The sequence below is a fragment of the Anneissia japonica genome, unplaced genomic scaffold (assembly GCF_011630105.1).
Source record: "Anneissia japonica isolate Jap-2015-1 unplaced genomic scaffold, ASM1163010v1 scaffold288126_len377047_cov203, whole genome shotgun sequence".
Classification (NCBI taxonomy): Eukaryota; Metazoa; Echinodermata; class Crinoidea; order Comatulida; family Comatulidae; genus Anneissia; species Anneissia japonica.
In genome coordinates, this window is record NW_022721684.1 from 305,061 (window position 1) to 319,209 (window position 14,149).

The 14,149-nt window shown below is 31.9% G+C and overlaps 1 protein-coding gene and 1 long non-coding RNA gene across 2 annotated transcripts in view; one reads left to right on the forward strand and one right to left on the reverse strand.

Annotated features, from left to right (window-relative positions):
• The window catches only part of LOC117111728 (rho guanine nucleotide exchange factor 3-like), a 34,768-nt gene that overhangs the window by 7,929 nt on the left and 12,690 nt on the right, over positions 1–14,149 (forward strand). The window contains exon 2 of the mRNA XM_033254726.1: positions 10,210–10,311. Coding sequence (XP_033110617.1) covers positions 10,210–10,311 — 102 coding nt within the window. The remainder of the gene's footprint in view (positions 1–10,209; positions 10,312–14,149) is intronic.
• On the reverse strand, positions 167–11,816 carry LOC117111729. The gene is made up of 3 exons (XR_004445905.1): positions 11,351–11,816; positions 2,483–2,612; positions 167–975 (listed from the first exon to the last, which is right to left on the reverse strand). It is a non-coding gene; the product is annotated as an uncharacterized LOC117111729 (long non-coding RNA).

Here is a 14,149-nt window from a genome sequence, read left to right on the forward strand (position 1 = left end):
ATATATGTTTGTATTTATATATATATATATATATCAGTTGTTGAAACAAAAAATTATGACAAGGCATGTTGACTATTCAACAGTGTTTATTTTTTTGGGAAAACTTTCCAGCAGATCAGTAAGTCTTACCAAAAAAAATCCACTGCAAATGAGGCTTATGGGTAAATTTACTGCTGAATTACTCTACCTCCTGTTTCCCTACTTTATGTGTTCGAGGTTCTACCCTGATGAATAACTTTTATAGATCTGTAGCCAACATTAATATTTTTTCCTATCGAAAATCAAAAATTAATAATGTGTGCTAGGCTCAATAAGATTGCTGTCTTTTTTCAACCCTAAGGCCTTGATGTCAATCTCAGCATCAATGTTAGGACTCGCACACAAACAAAATAACTTCCAAGTCGAATAGATTTTATAACAGAGTATCAAAATTCTAAATGATTAACTTCACAGGATAGATATCCCTGTTATGATTTATATGTTGTCAAAAAGGACGATGATAATGATATATGCCAATTTTGTACAACCTATTAATCTAACGATTTATGATCTGTCAAAGCTGACCATTAATGGAGACACCCTTGGAGATAGCATCTTGATGGGTGAAATTTGTTGATCTCCTTGGGAGACAATGCCCTCCAGACAGGTATGTCTTTATCAAAGATATCAGCCCCATCAAGTTCAAAGCCTGCTTGTTGGAATACCTTCCTAATTATTACAGCGATGGCCTTGAAATTACTGCAATCATCCTTGGCCTGCTGATAATACTATAGTGCACTTCACTTCAGGTTTCCATAAGTTCATATACCATGTGGTTGAGAAAGTTTTCAAACTTGCAGGCAAGGTAAACATCATAGAGTACAATGGGACTGGTCACAAATATGCTCAATGTCATCTACCCTGGAGTCTCAAATTCCATTAAACATGCTCTTCCAAGGTTATTCATATAGGCATACACCTTATAAATTCCGCCATCTAGTGAAATGTAAATAAACAAACTGATAAAAGTCCTTAATTTTGGATATGGAATAAATATTTATTAAATTACATTATATTTATGTTACGAAACATGTCAATCTTGATCTTTGACATTCGTTAAAGGTATTAGCGGATGTTGTGACATTGATTATAGTAATCTTTTCTTAATCCTTTGCAGTAAGACAGGCATAATCCCAGGGTAGTGAAGAAGGTTGCAGTTTGTGCTATTTTTCCAAGTATCCAATGCTTAGCATTGATAATTAGCAAAAACACATGGTATAAATTCTTAATAATATTTTTTTAACACTAATAATTGACAATATTTAATATTCTACCACTGACAGATGTACTACTCTTTGGTCAACCAGGCAAAAAATATACAATTTTGTTTTTTAGAGAACAGATTTTACAACAAGAACACTGGCCGAAAGTGCTTACTGTAAAATCTAAGAACAAAATAACAACAAATTTAGGCTATAAATTGAGGTTTTTATTTTTTTTTTAATAAAAAAAAAAACCAACAAAACTAAACTGTATCATATTTGCAGTAGTTCTGACTATGTAAAACAGATTTATTGGCAAAATAAAAATGGCAAGATTTTACTGGTTCTTATAAAGTGTAGGATTACATTCTAAGATCCCTCGGAAGGGTGTCTAGTGGCTTATTTTTTAGAAAACAGTTGGGCCTATTCGGTATAAGTGAATCGAATCCCAAGTCCTCCTAATTCAGATCTGTTCTTTATTTTTCCCTTCAGGCAAAAGCTCAATCTCAGATATAGGCCCTAAAATTGTGCTACTCTAAACTATTGCATACATACACCACTGAATGATACGTTTTTTTCATTGCAAACTATACGATATAACTTCATGTAATTATTGTATTTTTAATTTAAAGTAATGATTTTGTTACCTTTGGGCAAGCTCACTATAATGCCAAGGTGAAGTCGGTTGGTTATTTTCCGAAGTTGTTTGTGACTACTGTGCAGTATTGACATTTAAGAGACTCTTCATTAGCGACAACAATCTTCAACATAGTCAATCATTTAAAATAGTCAACAGCTTAAACGGCTCTTACTCCCACGACCTGTCGTTATGTTCTTTGTGTGTAAGCACATTTTAATTCACAAGATTGCCGTATTGCATCCAGACTAGTCTATAGGACTGATAGATTAATTCAATGTTTTTTTATTTTTGTTGTTGAATGTTTAAAGGTATGTCCCGGAGTTTAATCTTTATTAATATATTTTTAAGTATATTTATTTTAGTAGGAAAATTATCTGTCTTGTTGAACTAAGAGCGTGTGTGGCAGCGTGTAAGGTGTTGGACTTCTAATCGGGAGTTCAAGACCGATGCCCGTCGCATTGCTTGTGTCCTTGGGCAGGCACTTTACAATATCGCATTTGCCTCTCTCCACCCAGGGGTATAAATTGGTACCTGGTAGGATGGTGTGGCATTGAAGTAGTGTATTAGGTTGTGCTTGTAAAGCCTAACTTGGGATACTCACCAGGAAGCAGAGAAAGTTGCACAAAAATGTGCTGGTTTGCCATTTGTGTATCCAGTGACCAGGTAAATATGGATGCCAGCGCTTTTGTATTTTCTTTAGTTTGTGTATAGAAGCTGTATAAATCTAGATTCTTAAAAAAAAAAAAAATAGTTGTTTTGTCAGCAAAGGTTTCTGCAACTGCTTCTGTCACTTTTTTCAAGCTAAGGCCAAATAATAAAAAATACATGTTTCTCGTCCAGATTTTCTGAAAAAAGGAAGGAGGAGGCACTTAATATTTATTATTTCCTTTTATTTTTTTATTATGTTTTTTTGTTGTTTTTCCCCCAAGATCAGATTGCCATGTTCCACCAACAATATATGTATACAGTACGCTTGGATGACCTATTTAGGTGTAATGTATAATATATATAGACCATTAAACATTTACTAGTGTATCGACAAACTTGCAACACAATAATAATAATTGAGCTATGCCTACAACCTCGCTCGCTTCGGCGATGTCGTACGATCATTTTCGTCACCAGCCTGTGAGATTGGAAGATCATGCGGGTGGTCGTGCATCATAACGAATGTGGGCCTAGGCCGTCAACTAGTCATCGTTTTTCAGGCATTAAAATTCGCAATTATCATATGTGAATGTTGGAGAACAATATGTATAGGCCCTAAAGACTTTAGTGCACAATGTATTTACTGAAAATACGGTATTTACGGGGGTATTGGGGATTAATTTTTTATCTCTTTTTCTGAAATTAAAAAATAATAAATAACAAAAAATAGGAGGCGGCCACAAAAAACGAAAGCAGGCGGGGACGAGAAACATGTATTTTTTTTAATTTGGACTAATGAACCCTTGTATGAATTGAGTCATTCTTCGCTAATTGGTTCAACAAAACAGATAATTTTTTTTTATACATTTATGGAACCAGATGAAATTCTTTGAGTATGTTTATTTTAATTAAAAATGAATTGAAACTTTTATTAATGCCCGTATTGAACAATAGGTTGTTGGAAAATAGAAATGCTCCTAACGTTAGAACTTCAACTTGCTACGAAGCAACTAAGGCGAGACTTTTTTATACCTTGTTTAGCGAGCCCTCCGACTGCCAAAAATGATGATTTTGCATAAATATGAGATATTTTGGCCAGTTAGCTCACCTTCCACCACGAAAAAAATGGAAATTTCATAAAAAAAATAAAATTTTATATATATTTTTATTATACCTCCACTTGCCTGAAATCTCCCAAAAAATTAAATATAAATTTCTTCCTCAGTTACATAAATTTATAGCATTTATCAATCTCATTACTATAACGTAATTTTATTTTTATTTTCTCCATCTAGGTGGTTTTGGCAAAAGCATTTTGGTATGGGAAGACAAAATTTTATTTTAATTTTTTTTCTGCCCTCCTCTGACAATCTTTAAAAAAAAAATAAGTTCATGAAACAAGGTTTAAAAAAGCCTGACCTAATGACAATCTTTAAAAAAAAAAAAAAATTCATGAAAAAAGGTTTAAAAAAGCCTGACCTAATGAGAAAATGTATATTGCTGGTTTAAATCGGTGGTCTTTATACTAATTTGTACAATATTATAATACCCATGGTTTGCCTCAACCCCCTTGTCTGTGTTACTGCCATTTAAGGTCAGAAACCCATTGATTCTAGACACCACAAGTAATCAGACATTGTGGTTTAGGAAATGGAGCACTATAATTCTTTGAATTGAGATTCATTCATTCTTATACAGGAAGCAAGGGTTAATAAACCTGTCGTATAGGTAATGTCCACAGTATGACACTAAACAAGTGCTTTTATTCTTTTCCCAGTACTGTTGATTAACAATGGATTAATTAGTTCACAATCAGAAAATGACACTTGTGAAAACAGGAAGGTTAAAAAGGCTCTGTAAACATTATTATTACATAATACATCAGTGCAATATAATTATAGCATACTGTAGTACTTTTTATTCATCCAAATACTATAGAGTGGAGTGTCATTTTAATTGTTTGCTTTGTTTCTTTGAAATTCATGTGCAGTACTTTACTATCTCAAATGAAGCTCATATTATCTTGATTAGAAATCAGTGAGCTTCAGTTCGAGATGGGGCTTCTCGATACTAAGCCCATTGGGCTTCTATTCGAGGTTTTACAGTATATACATTATAACAAATACAAAAGAAACTGCTTAATGGTTTTAAAAGGGAAGAAAATGATAAAGAGCTCCAAGAAACAGCAAAGAACTTGTAGATTGAAGAGCCCGTAATAAATACAGGAGTTTTCATTCACTACGGTTTGTGCACAATTTATTGGTAAGAATATCCTACTCCAGTTGGAATAATGTTGCCATGGAGACTGGGTCTGTTTTTTTAGCTTTAATATGCTGTACTTTTGACTCGAGTAAAAATTAAAATAAAAACAACCCACCTGCCCACTTCTTCACTTTTCCAAAAGGATAGAAGTGATAATAATGTTTTTTATGGGGATTAGATACAGTATAGTATTGTTCAAAAATTAGTATTTAAGTATTTTCCATGCCAATTTCACAATAATAAATACTAACTTTTCTTCTTTTTTTTTTGCATAGAAGATTACAAGCTGTTACAGTAAGCAATTTCATACTAAAAAATACATATTTTATTGTTTTTTTATTCAGGTTTTATACAGCAGTACCATGAAACAGTACCATGAAAAGTGAGGTCACTTCTAGTGCACCTAGAACATGACATATTGTATCACACATAAGCTAACGAACATTTGCCAGAACGATGAACCTTATGGTTTCTTGCAAATCCGGTTGATTAATTTATGAATTTTTTAAATACGAATACAAGATTAAATCCTTTACAATCAAAATATTGGATGTTTTTGCTTATGAAGCTTTGAGAAAATCATTAGACCGGTATATAAAAAACATGGTGAATTAAATAGTTGCTAATGCATGTCATTAATATGCAGCCAAAGGCTGCAATTATATCTTAACGATTCTGTTTCAATTTGCCTTGCATTGAACCTAGGCGCTTCTACAAACTGGTCAATGAACCAGTTTGCCCTATTAATTACATCATACACTTGAGTTAAATAAGATTTCTGATTTTTAAGTCAAGCTTTAGTATACCATTTCTTGCAACAAAAAAAATCATAAAATAGATAGGTCTGCTATACTAATATTAGGTAACAACACAGTCTTCAAAATGTATTAAGCTGAAAATTAAACATTTATGAAATAAGTTAATACATTTATGAAATTCCCATAATCCTATCTATGAATCAATTTAGCTTGAACCCCTTTATGTTGAAAGAAAGTTTTTAATTTTGCAGCTTTCTTGTACATTATTTAAAAAAATAACAGACTATAAGACTATAAATGATGTCTATTGAAAAATGTTTTGATATATTATTAAAGACATATAACATTAAAAGTTTGCGGTAAATAATTCTGACATTTAGCAACTAAATTTTCATGCTTCAGTTGTGTATTTTACAGTCGTTTTCTTTAGCAGACAGATTTATGAACAAAAAGAGATTTAACCCACAGAAACAAAGAAAATTATAAATGTAGAGAGTGGAGTTGAATGGTTTAGTGGTTACTGTAAGATGTTTGCCTTCCAATCCCAGATTCCTTGGTTCAATTCCTGTCAGTGCTGCAGTATTTTTTCTCCCGGCCAAAACAACTCAACTCCCTAAGCCTTATGTGTGTGCGTGCGCGTGCGTGTACGTACAGGTATAGGATCTGTGGTTTGTGTAAAGCATTGTGTGTATGTTTATCCTGTGAAAGGGATTATAAACTACAAGTAAGACAGTGATAATAGTGAATCCTTGGCTCGTATTTTTGGTGTTGGCTTAAATAAAATAAATTTGTAAAAAATAAATCAAATTTATTTTTATACTAATTTGTACTGAAAATATTTAGCTGAATTCAGCTGTGATTATTGATCATTGATAAGATTTGGTGCATTAGCTATTAGCTTAATTGGATGAATGGATTTATTCGGTATCTGAGGAAGACATATTTCCAGTGGGATCCTTCTGGTGGTGATTGGGTAGTAAACTGGGACACAATCCCCTACTCATTTCCAAATAGTGTACTGTGTTTTTTAACATGCACACAGGCCATAATGCACACAGGTCCAACGGCTTAAATGGTTCGCTATCGTAACTTGCATTTCAGCCCTCCAGCTGAAACACAAGGAGAGTAACAATGGGAATTGGACCGGAGACCTAGAGATCAGAAACAGAGCGGCTACCACCAGTTTAGCCAAGTGATAAGCTGCTGTCTTAATTTACTGGTTGCCAAATGGTGGGAAAGCTTCTCATTGTTAAAAACTGTGAAAGGTAATTTTGCCGAGTGCTGTTTTGTTGATTGTGTTCCGCTGTCCAAGCTTACAGACTTTTATGTCTTCTGTTGATAAAATCCCACTTAATCCTAGTAATATACTACAGTAAAAATATAGTATGTGGTTCTCACAAGCTCATAACTGAAATTCCTTTCTTCCCTGAATTGTTTTAAACTATTTCAAAGGAATTTCTCTAGAAGGATATCAAGCTGTCAGGAATTCCTGCATTATCAGATTTTATTGGGGGATATACGTTTAGTAGGCCAATTGAATGGATCTGTTATACTGTTTACATACGTAGGCTATATGACGGAATTTACTTCTTGCTTTCTTGAGCAAATATAGAAAGTATTATAGTACTAACTTAAATAATACATCTACTGTTACTAAATATATTTAGCAAAATCTGCAATCTGCAACATTATACTTTCAGTCAATAGAAAGATAAATAATATTAAAAATATGGTTTTTATGTATAATACCAGAGAAAGATTTACTGCCCTGCTCAAAGATATGATGTCATCTCAATATACAACTAACAAACAAGGATAGACCTATATAAAAGTTATAGAGATGTGTAGTAGATGTTCATGGAACATACCAATCCTTGAGCACCTTAAGTGAGAATATGAGGATGCAACTTCTCATTATGATAATGATAATCCGGAAGAGAGGAGGGAAATTTTATCAAGGAATGATAAGTGTGGGTTTTCCCCTCCGGAATGTTTGTAGATTAATTCAGTAAAGAGATCAATTATCTTATAAGTGTTGCTTGCAATTCATTTATAAAATCCATAAACTTATTGAATTTAATCTAATTATAATTATTAATGTTTGTTGATCATCATTATTTTCTGTTATTGTTATCATTATTATTATTATTTTTATAAATTATTGTTATTACAAATTCAGTGTTATAGTGGTAGAATACAGTAAATCAGTGATAACAGACTGATACAGTAACTATCTATAAAATTGTAAACACACTGTGAACTATCTGAGACTGCTCTGTTTAAGTTATTACTTTGTTATTACACTTACACTTAGTAACTTATTACTAAGTTATTACTTACTATTATTGCTGTTATTTGGAAAGCCCTTTCATGGCATTCATTCCAAAGGGATGAATCATACTTCGCATGGGTACTTTCCTGGTTAGGTTAATAAACCTTTTAAACAAAAATCAACATCGCTGAGTAAAAATCAAGAAACTCTGTGAAAACAATGAAACAAATGAAGCAAAATGGCTCTTTTCTTTATTTTTATTTATTTACTTTTTTTATTTATATTTTATTTATTTATTATTTTGATTCATTTTTTCTTGCATTTGTAATACATGTTTTTCGTCACTGTACCACTTTGATAATCAGTATAATTTGAAAGACTTGCCTACAGTATTAAAAAAGATTAAATAAATAAGTAAAAAAAAAGATTAAATAAATAATACTGGGGGAAAAGGGGCATGCTCTTTGAAAACTTCAAACTTTTGTGTGAGAAACTTTTTTATCCTCATTAAACTTACCGTAATTCAATTCAGTTTTATTGCATGCTTCAAATGCCATCAAGGGCCAGTATCTGCTTGGATTATATTCACAGGTACTGTTTAATTAAACAAAAAATTTTTAAAAATTGAATAAAAAAAGAAAATTAAAAAAAAATATAAAATATTATTTACCAGTTCATGTTATTCTTAATATAATATTCTATGTACTAATTGTATAATATTGTATAATATTGTATAAGAATGTTTGTTTAAAACATGTACTGTTGTTATTATACTCTTCCACAATGCTAAATAAATAACTATATATTATTTTTATATTTAAAGTAAGTAATCTTGTAAATTAACTTTTGTAATTTCTTCTTCTTTTGTTAAAATCTAAACAAATCAGTTGGACAAGGCTGTTTGTCATACATATTTTTGTTTGTGTTATATTGTATCACTACGTCTTTTTGTTTTGTTTGTAAACAAGACTTATTATTTTATACTTTTTCTCTTTGAACAATTCTTATTATGAATACAAATAAATACATTAAATTATTCTTTTGCAAACAAGATGCTTATATTACTTTTTTTTTCTTTTTTGACTTATATTCCTTTCATTTATTTTATCGTAACTCAAACATTAATTTAAAATTTCATTCTGAAATCGGTCGGACACGATAGAACTTATCTAAGCAGTTGCGCTAACTGATTGAGAAATAGTACATTATATACAGCATTATACAGAGTATGTCACATACAAATTTTGATTTGCCTCAGCTTCTTCATCTAACTTTTAATTGTAGCTTCTTTTTTTTTGTGTAAGTTTTGTTTTCATTAATCTGTTTTTCCCTTATCTCCGTGTCTGCTGACTAACTATCTTAATGCCCATGTCCCTTTGTTGTCCCTTGCATGTTTACAATACCATAGTTACTATCTCCTTTACCTTAAAAGGGCCCAAATATTTGTGGGCCTACATTCAAAATGCTAGATTATGATAGATCTATCCCAAAGTAGTTCCCAGCTTTGTTTATACTTTACCGAGGTGAGATTCACAGAATTTTACCAATTACGTTAAGTTTGGCTGATTTCGTGGAATACAGTATGTATATTTCATTAAGTGCAAATTGGCCTAATACGTCAGCATAGTGGCTGCTTTCTAGTCGTATCTGGAAGTGATTGTCTTGATTACTGGATAAAATTGAAGGAGTCAAGAGCAGAAGAAGTCTTGCGAGACAAGACTTTTTGGGTCCACACAAGGCGCAGACCCCAGAGCCTCGCTGCTGTTTTTGTTCTTGTTTTTGTTACCAAAAGTTTGAACGGACATGCAGGAAATTTTGTACACATAAACAAGAGGTTATTTCCAACAACATTCATCGCCCTTTTTTTAAGTTGGACCCCGGGATTTTCCCTACACCTACAAAACAAAACAGGGGTTTCAGCAAGGACTGTACATTACTGCCATTCTTATAGGGAGAATCGCTTAGATGGCGCAGTCGGTTAAAGATGTGTTCTAAAGAACTTAAAGTTGTGAGTTTGAATTGTGTCTTGGTATTCTTTTTTTTTCTAATTTTACAAAATTTTATTTTTTTCAATTTACTTCTAAATAATAATTTTTTTTTGTACAAATAAACATCCTTATTTTTTAAAAATATCTGTTTTATTAGTGCAAAAAACCAATATAATAACTTGTGCCTGTACCGTATTTAAGCATGGAGGAATGCGCAGACCAGTGAGAGGTCGCTCTTGTTAAAACCTGGTTTTGAAGATCTTCAGAAAAAGTAAAATTTCATTTTCTTAATTACCAGATGACAAAACGTATTATCATGTGAAAAGTTTTCCATTTGTTAACAGAAGCAGCTTGTAAAGAATGACCCATCTCACCAATTTCTATTTTCTATATTTTGTAGGGAACAAGTAGTCGACGTGGACGTTCGTTGGTTAAAGGAACATCGCTAGTGAGCCTTTTGTCTCCAGTGTCTTCTGTCAAAAAAGTTGGGCATGCTCTTCAGGTAAGTAAAATTTGGGCAGATATTATTCTTAGTTATAATTTAAATATATTTTATATTGTTTTTATTTGTATTGGCATTTTTTAACTATTTTATATATAAATTATAAATGCTTTGTTAAGGTTTGCATGTACTAGCCTCCATTTTATATCATTATTATTCATCCAGTTGTTGTTAATACTGCTATTTTTTGTTGGCATTACTTTTATAAAGAGGTAAACTTATTTACCATTAAATCTAATAATAATACTGAAAAATGTTTTTTTTTCTGTTCATGAGTATTTAACTGATTTTGATGTGAGTTTTGCATCATGAAAATATCATAGGAGTAATGTTTTGCCCTCTTACCAAATACTCAGTGCCAACCTGAATCACTTGCGACTTTTTTTTTCCTCGAGTATTTGATAACGTACTGAGGATTCGGTACGAAAATATGTCAGGTAATGCAAAACATCACTCCTGTATCTAATATTGATATGTGATTTTGTTTAACTGCAGTATGTACCATAGTCCCTCTGGTATAAGTCCAACCCCTAGAAAACAAAATTGGGCCAATTTTTTGTGGTGGGCTTATTTATACCTGAAAAATACTCTTTTTTATAAAATTGCTATTTTTCAACACTGTATGCCTAATTCAAAGGCAATATTGATATTTTTTATGAGAAATTTTGTAAAAGTCATACCCTGGGCTTTTGCCTGAGAAAAGACTAGTACAAAAAATGGAGGGGGGCGGGGAGTGGCCGGTTGTAACCTAGGTGGGCAGATATCCCAGGTGGGCAGATACCCGAGGAATTATGGTAATTTACTCATTAGCAGTAAAACCTGCGCTGCTCTGAGTTGAACATTGCTAAAACTATTTTTTAAGTTGGAATAGGGCACAGAAGAATATACGCAGCTGTATTACAGTTACACCAAAAGAACAAATTTAAAACCACGGTCAAGAGACAATTTATTGTGTTCTAAAATGCTTGCAAGTTTAAGAGGTTGCTTCTTGACCCTCTCCTCTCCGATGGCTTTGTTTACAGTTCGCATTTAAACTAACCTTGATTTTACCCTTGATTTCACCATTGGTTGTTTCTTTTATGTAACGCCAACAATCGCCTCCTAAATCTTTAAACTTCTCATTCAAACTGTGCTGTTATATTAACCTGCGATGAAGTCAATCCTCTTGAAAGACCGTAGGGTGCAATGTACTGTACAACTTCAAAACAAGTATTTTTTCTTGGCTTGGGTTAAGAATTGAAGCCTTTATATTCAATCATTGTTTGCAATGTGAGTCATCTTGCTATATTGAGTCAGGTGTTCTTTCAAGTTTTACGTTCCCACCTTCACTTACCTATTCAATTGTTATTTGTTAATGAGCTGTGTAATTGTTATTATTGAAAGGAGCTGTGGTATGGATGTGAGGGTGGTCATTTTCCAATCTCAGTTGCCTGGGTTCAATCCCTTTATGCTTCCAGATATTTTCTGACACAATTTCACATAAACAACATTACAGTATACAGACAGTTTTTGCATCATAAGACTAAGACGATAGTGTAGGAATGTGTTGGATTTTTCACAGCCCTTACTCAACATAATGATTGTGCCGATTTTTTTGTTTATGCGAAAATTAAAATTGACCTATAATAGAATGTAAAAACGTGTGTGTGTCACGGCTGATTGAATTTGTTTTGTGTTTACATTCTACATTCCCAATTAAAAGTCTATTTTTATGGTTTCTTATTGGATAAAAATTCTTTTAAAATTAATTTATACTGAGAAAATGAAGATGTTAAAAATATTGATATACCTTCATTGAAAACAGAAAATCAATGGAATTAGTAGCAAAACATTTTGTTTTGCAGCTTTATTTATACCTCTTGCCACAATTTAATTATGAAGTGTTTTGCATGTTTATTAATTTTGGATTTAAACCTCAAAATCTTAATTTAGAGATGTCATATCCTTAAAGGATAAGCCCAACCATAATATTATTTTTGTAATAGTTTATATTTTTCACAAGTCACTACATCCACCTTTAATATCCTAAAGTGGCAACAGAACTGTGTACCTCTTCCATGTAATCAAATCCATATGGCGCAACCCTCATTGTTCTTGCCACAACAAATTTTTGTTGATAGCCTCTTAACGTGTGGCTAAGAAACTATGGCACAAGGGAACGTAAAGACTGCCCAAGGACGTTTAGCAGCAACCGCATACACGCGATGTGAAAACTACATTAACACAACCTATGCTATTCAGGAGAATCTTTTCTTTCCACACTAACACGAGCAGGAAGATAAAAATTAATGACTTTCTTACTTTGTTTTATACTGTACACACCAGATATTTTTTGCTGTGTAATGCTGTACAGTACATAAACATATACATAACAAAATTGAGGTAACATACTTGAATAATTACATTTTAATTGCCTTTTATGTATAAAAGCTTTGAATCAAAAATTACTTGAACTAACAATTTATTGCCAATTAGCAGTTTTTTTGCATAAGCCCATAAGGCGAGTCATTTTTTATACTTTGTTTAGCGAACCCACCGAACGCAAATATTGATAATTTCGAAATAAAATTTTATTTTTGGCCAATTAGCGCACCCGTCGCCACAAAAAAAGAAATTTCAGAAAAAAATTAAATTTTTATTTTTAATTACGCCCTCTGCTGCCTTGAAATCTCCAAAGATAAGATATGTATATCTCTTCCTAATTATGTAATTTTGAAGCATCTAACCATCCCATTTTACATTCACCAATAAAATGTTATTTTTATTTTCTCCTCTCTCAAAACTATTTGCAAAAATTTTATTTTTATTTTGCCCTCCTCTGTTGATCTTAAAAAAAAGTATGCGAAACAAGGAATAAAAAAAGTCTCACCTAACCAGCTTGAGTAATGTGGGGATCAGTTTGAAATATAAATGGCTATTTGTACTATAGAAAGAAAGGTCACATCTGGAATAAATTTGTTTATACTTCTTTTCCCAACATTTTTAGGGAGCATTTTACAATCGATAAACCAAAATTCTTTAGTTTTTAAGTGAAATTCTGCATCCTTAAATTTGAATTAGTAAAATTATGGGAAAATTTGAATTAGTAAATTATGGTAAAATTTGACTACACATTCCAAGAAAACTTGCAGAAATAAAACAGAAAGTGTAGGAATACTATAGGGCCTACTTACTGGAAATACTTACTGTAACTTTACTACCAATAAAATGTAAACAAAGACTATGTTACACCACTTTACATATTTTTAAAATTCCATTTAAGCAGAACTCTTGGTTCTGTGTGGGATTTATTGGCTAGAAGTAAAGAGATTATGTAGCAAAGTAAATCAGGGAAAACTTAAATGGCTCAATTTGAGTCTCAACACAGATGGTATCATTCAAAATTTCAAATGTTTTTTAATCAATTTTTTTTTATCAACTATAAACATTTAATTGGCAGTTTAGCCAACTATACTCTGCCTACACTCATTTATTAATTTACTCAGCACATATAGTATGTAATTGCAGTACAGTAAATCAATAGCAACAAAATACAATATTATTCTAAACCATTTGCATATTGTGCAAACACAATTTTAAAGTGATGATATAATTCATTGCTTATGTGTTTACCTTCTTATACTATCACCAAATAATATCTTTATTGTTAAAAAATATATAAAATATATAATTTCCATTGAAGGTCAATGCATAAAATTCATATTCTGAACAATATAATATGAACAAATTGTACCATCTAGCAGCTCATTCTGAACGTGATCGGAAACAGGCTGTGTTATTTTGTGGCACTCCATTTGAAACCCAAAACAATCTCCCGTCATGTTGGAGGTCAGGGACC